Raw genomic sequence first — 4439 nt, 5'->3', positions numbered from 1 at the left:
TCGCAGTTGTCTCACCACATGTATGACCACCAGAGCCCTGGCCCGTCTCCATGGCCGTGCGTACCGCACGCCTCGCCGCTATTACCGCGTCGAGCCTCTGCTGTCCCGGTCGAGTCTCAAGGGCCGCGAACCCACGCCACTCAAACCTCCACTACAGAGTACCACCGATCATCACCGACCGATGACGAGTTTCACGCTTCCATCAGACCACTGGGCTCCAGTCCGAACTACGTGTCTCTCGCTTTTTTTCGCCTGCTGAATAGGCTCTGACCCCGTCGACTTACGCCGTAGCCCCTCAATCCAGCTCCACCTTCGACATGACTCCATGGTAGATGATCAGTCCACCCCTGCGCCTCATCGACTTCAAGCTCCGTGTATACACCATCTTGAATCAATCCCGCGCCATAGTCTTGTCGAAGCCACACAAGCCCTCGGGGCCTGCGAACGTGTTTCCACGCCCAGAAGTCGGTCACCATCAGCATCACGCATCTATGTCGTCGTCGCCGATTCCACCACCGTCTTCTGTACCAACCGACTTGCGTCGATCCGTTGGACTGCCTAGTCCGACCCAGCCGAGCTCGTTCGACTGTATGACACACTCGAGGCTTTTAAATCTTCTTCCGCGAATTTCCATCCATCACATAGTAATTCCATCACAGCTGACATGACTTTCTGCAACGCCTTCAAGCATCCATGTTGTGCCAACAAATCCTCACTCTTATCTGCCATAACCCAAGGTTTTCAATTCCGTGAACTTCTCCACCTCAAAGTTGATACCCGTTGGCGCCATAGTTCTTTGTATGGCTGACCCTGCAAAAAATTATTCGAGCTTTCCACACAACGCCCCAAACACACGGACAAAACCTCTGCATGCTACTAAAGCAAAACCAAGAGAATTAAAATCTTTGGCCTTCACGTGGTGGATCGGCTCCCTTGCACAAAACTTCCAATGCTAGCTTTGCCTTGCCATGACCTTCTGCTTTCCAACGGATTATCCCTTGCGATTCTTTCTATTCGCCAGTTGATTTGCCTGCCTATCTCGGTGTCATTTGGAGACTCGGTTTCCTTTCTTTTTGTCCAAAACAAATCTCGCGTCTTCATGCTCTACCCGCACACCTGAACACAACTTGCAGCTCTCCAGATTGAACCATCCAACACCTAAGCGTCTAGCCATATGGGCCACGCTCCGTGCTTCCCGAGGCCACATCTGCCACGTGCACCAGGGCTTGGACCGCTCCGCCGCTGCTCGCAACGCGTTGATCGAATGGATCTCGCCGAGACTCCTGGCTATTGCACGTATCCCGCCGCCGCCGCTTCATGTACGCGCTGATGGGCTATACGCTCGCCCGACCGATCCATCAATCGACCGCCGCACGTCTCGCCTCCTGCTGGCATGCGCACACGCGCCTTCTGCTGATCTTGCTTTTCTCCAATCTTGTCGAGAGCCACACCGTAGCCGACTGTATCTCAGACTCGATACTTCTTCTAAATCAACAATCCACAATCTCCGGACAACCTAGCTCATGATACCACTTGTTAGAATAAATCCGAGGCACTCCGTCGATCATCCGAGGACCAAGTAATCACACAAGCACGACACCGAGATTTGTTAACGAGGTTCACCGATATGGCTACATCCCGGGGCCTGACTATGGGCGCTCCTCCCCATGACACCGTCACAATACCGCACCCGGTCGCCCTGGACACCGGCACATGCCGCCGGCTTCCCCTGCGTTCCGGTGCTATTATGTTGGCATAGGTTACATCGTGTGTCTACCCCCGCTATATATGAGAGGCCTAGGATACAAGTGTCCTACTAGGACACGACTCCATATCCTATAAACATAATACAACTACAAGTCCAATTGTAACCTACCTTGTACACAATATTCGACACAACTCTAACAGTTGCATATACTTTATACTCCGTTTGTTGATGACTTTGGTCTTAGTGTCTTATATCAACTTTAATAAAAATAATTATGTGCATCGCAGTGATGCAGAAGCCGAGAGTTTCAACCTCCTTTTCGGGAAAAAAATTGCATTATGCAAGTTCTTCATAGAGGCAGTATGCATAAAACATAGAAAGGACGCCGTGTGTTGATCGGAAAGAAGGACGACTCATCTTGCATTTGCTTACCTCTTTATTTATCATACACTATGTTCCTAAATGTAAGAAGCTTCGGCAGTTCAATTTAAACTACCAAAACGGTTTCTATTTAAAAAGAGAGTAAAAAGAGAGTTAGTATATAAACTTCATTATCCGGATGTGGCTATCCATCTCCGGCACTTCCATGTCCACTGAAGAAGCCTAGAGCGGCAGAGCTACTCGCTGTCGTACTCCAAGATGTTCATATTAACATTATTTTGAAATTCTGTTACTACGACTAGACGTGGGAGGGGCAGCCTAGGGCTCTATGGCTAGCTTGCAACGACCCCCAGGAGAGCCGAATAGTTGATGGGATGCAAAATTGTCCTCATGACACCAAACAGGTGAGTACCTTTTGCACTCGACTGTCATAGTTTGAATCCAGAAATAATTGCAACGAAATAGGGAAAGAGACAATGATTCGTACCAGTAAAAGAAACAGTCTTCCATACCACGAAACGAACGAACATGCAGATTTATTACTCCTAGAACACAGGATAAAGTCCCAGCGGAGACGACGACTATAAGCTAAGAATGACTACCACAGTCACGTACGCAACATGCATGTGCCCTCCCATGCGTTTCACGCCTTGGAGGCCTACTTCCATGAGCAACAATCAAACCTTGTAGAGCATGCCGATCTCGACGCGCTGCTGCAGGGGCACCCCGAGGGCCGGCAGCGCCGACCTGCAGATGCTGTGCAGGAACTCGTAGAACCGGAGCATCAGCTTGTCGAACCAGCCGGCGTCGTCGCCCACGTAGAGCCTCATCTTGCCCCGGACGTGCACCACCCCGGCCGCCCGCGCCGCCTCCAGGTCCGCCGCCTCCTCCTCGGCGGAGACGGGGGACGACTGCCCGTCGGCGCTGGCCTGGACGTGCTGCCTCAGGCAGCTCACGACGTGCGCGGCGAGGTCCTCGCCCCCCTTGAGGCTCAGGTTGTCGGCGTAGCCGTACTGGACAGTGCACTGGTACACCCCTCTCGGCCCGAGCCTCCTGACCGCGATCCTCTGCTGCGGATCAACCTTGGGAACCAGCAGGTACCTCAGAGTCACGAAGATGGTGACCGAATGCAGCGAGCTCATGTTGCTGATGTAGTGGCCGAGTATGGGGGTCAGCCCGTCCTGTATGTTGCTGTAGAAGAAGCACAGGCCCTGGACCCTCTGGACCTCCGGCTTTGCCAAGAGCTCGCCGAGGCGCTCCGCCGATATCTTGTTCGCCCTTTCGTACTCTGTTTTCTTTTGTCTGCCGTAGTACCAGACGAACATGATCAGTGCGAGGATCATGGAGATGGCGAAGGGTAGCCAGCCTCCTTCGGTGAACTTGGTGAAGACGGCACTGACATAGGACCCTTCCATGATGACGAACGGGACGAAGTATGTCGCGACGAGAACAGGCGGCGTTCTCCATATGATGATCATCACAAGAGTCAGCATGATTGAGGTTATGAGCATGACCATGATCACAACAAGGCCTGCAGTAAAATTGTCAATTGTCAGTTACAACACCAAATAGCTGTATATTAACCAATGAAAAAATAGCATGCTATAGCAAAGTAACGCCACCCTTAAATACGCTATAGCGTGTATTAGCGAGACATTGTACACTAATTTATTTAGCGAGACATTGCAACAATAGTGTGCTATTTTTTCAGTGATATTCAGTTTTGTAAAATTTCTCATTTGAGTACTTACCAAAAGCATTCCCTATCGCTTGTCCACCTCCAAAGCCTAGTATAACACCAACGCACAGCACCATCAGAATGTAATTAGTTTCCGGTGAGTAAACCTCCCCTTCATTTTCATCCGATGTGTGCACCACTTTGACACGTGGGAAGTAGTCCAGGACAACTGATTGCTTGATGACAGAAAATGTTGCCGAGATTAAGGATTGGCTTGCAACAATGGCAGCGAGTGTTGCGATGACGAACATCGGCCAGTAAACAGGGCGAGGGATAAATTTGTAGAATGCATCATCGAAGACTTTGCCAATGTTCTCTTGGTCGGTGTCTTTGAGATGGTTAATAAGGCATGCTGTTTGCCCGGCATAAGTGAGGATCAGAGAAGGATATACGCTGGATAGAAATGCTATCTGAAAACAAACAAAGTGTAAACAACTATACATGGAAGGGTGCAATGATTTACAAGAATAATCTTCTTGATGACAATAACCTGAATAGCCTTTTTGCTGAAGTGGCCAAGATCGGCGAACATAGCTTCCGCACCTGTCAGCAGGAGATCGTACATCAGGCTGCATGGTCATTGTCAGGATTTTTTTTTTTGAAACAAAGTCA

The 4439-nt window shown here is 50.1% G+C and overlaps 1 protein-coding gene across 1 annotated transcript in view; it reads right to left on the bottom strand.

The window, feature by feature from the left end:
* Positions 1-2551: 2551 nt before the first annotated feature.
* Positions 2552-4439, bottom strand: part of LOC119305647 (probable potassium transporter 17) — a 4350-nt gene continuing 2462 nt past the window's right edge. Inside the window, exons 5-7 of the mRNA XM_037582114.1 lie at positions 4318-4370; positions 3841-4237; positions 2552-3620 (exon numbers count right to left, since the gene is read on the bottom strand). Of these exons, the coding sequence (XP_037438011.1) occupies positions 2767-3620; positions 3841-4237; positions 4318-4370 (1304 nt within the window). The 3' untranslated portion in view covers positions 2552-2766. The remainder of the gene's footprint in view (positions 3621-3840; positions 4238-4317; positions 4371-4439) is intronic.

This window comes from Triticum dicoccoides, chromosome 5B (assembly GCF_002162155.2).
Source record: "Triticum dicoccoides isolate Atlit2015 ecotype Zavitan chromosome 5B, WEW_v2.0, whole genome shotgun sequence".
Lineage (NCBI taxonomy): Eukaryota > Viridiplantae > Streptophyta > Magnoliopsida > Poales > Poaceae > Triticum > Triticum dicoccoides.
The sequence above is the reverse complement of the archived record's forward strand: the minus strand, read 5'-3'. Positions and strand labels throughout refer to the sequence as shown.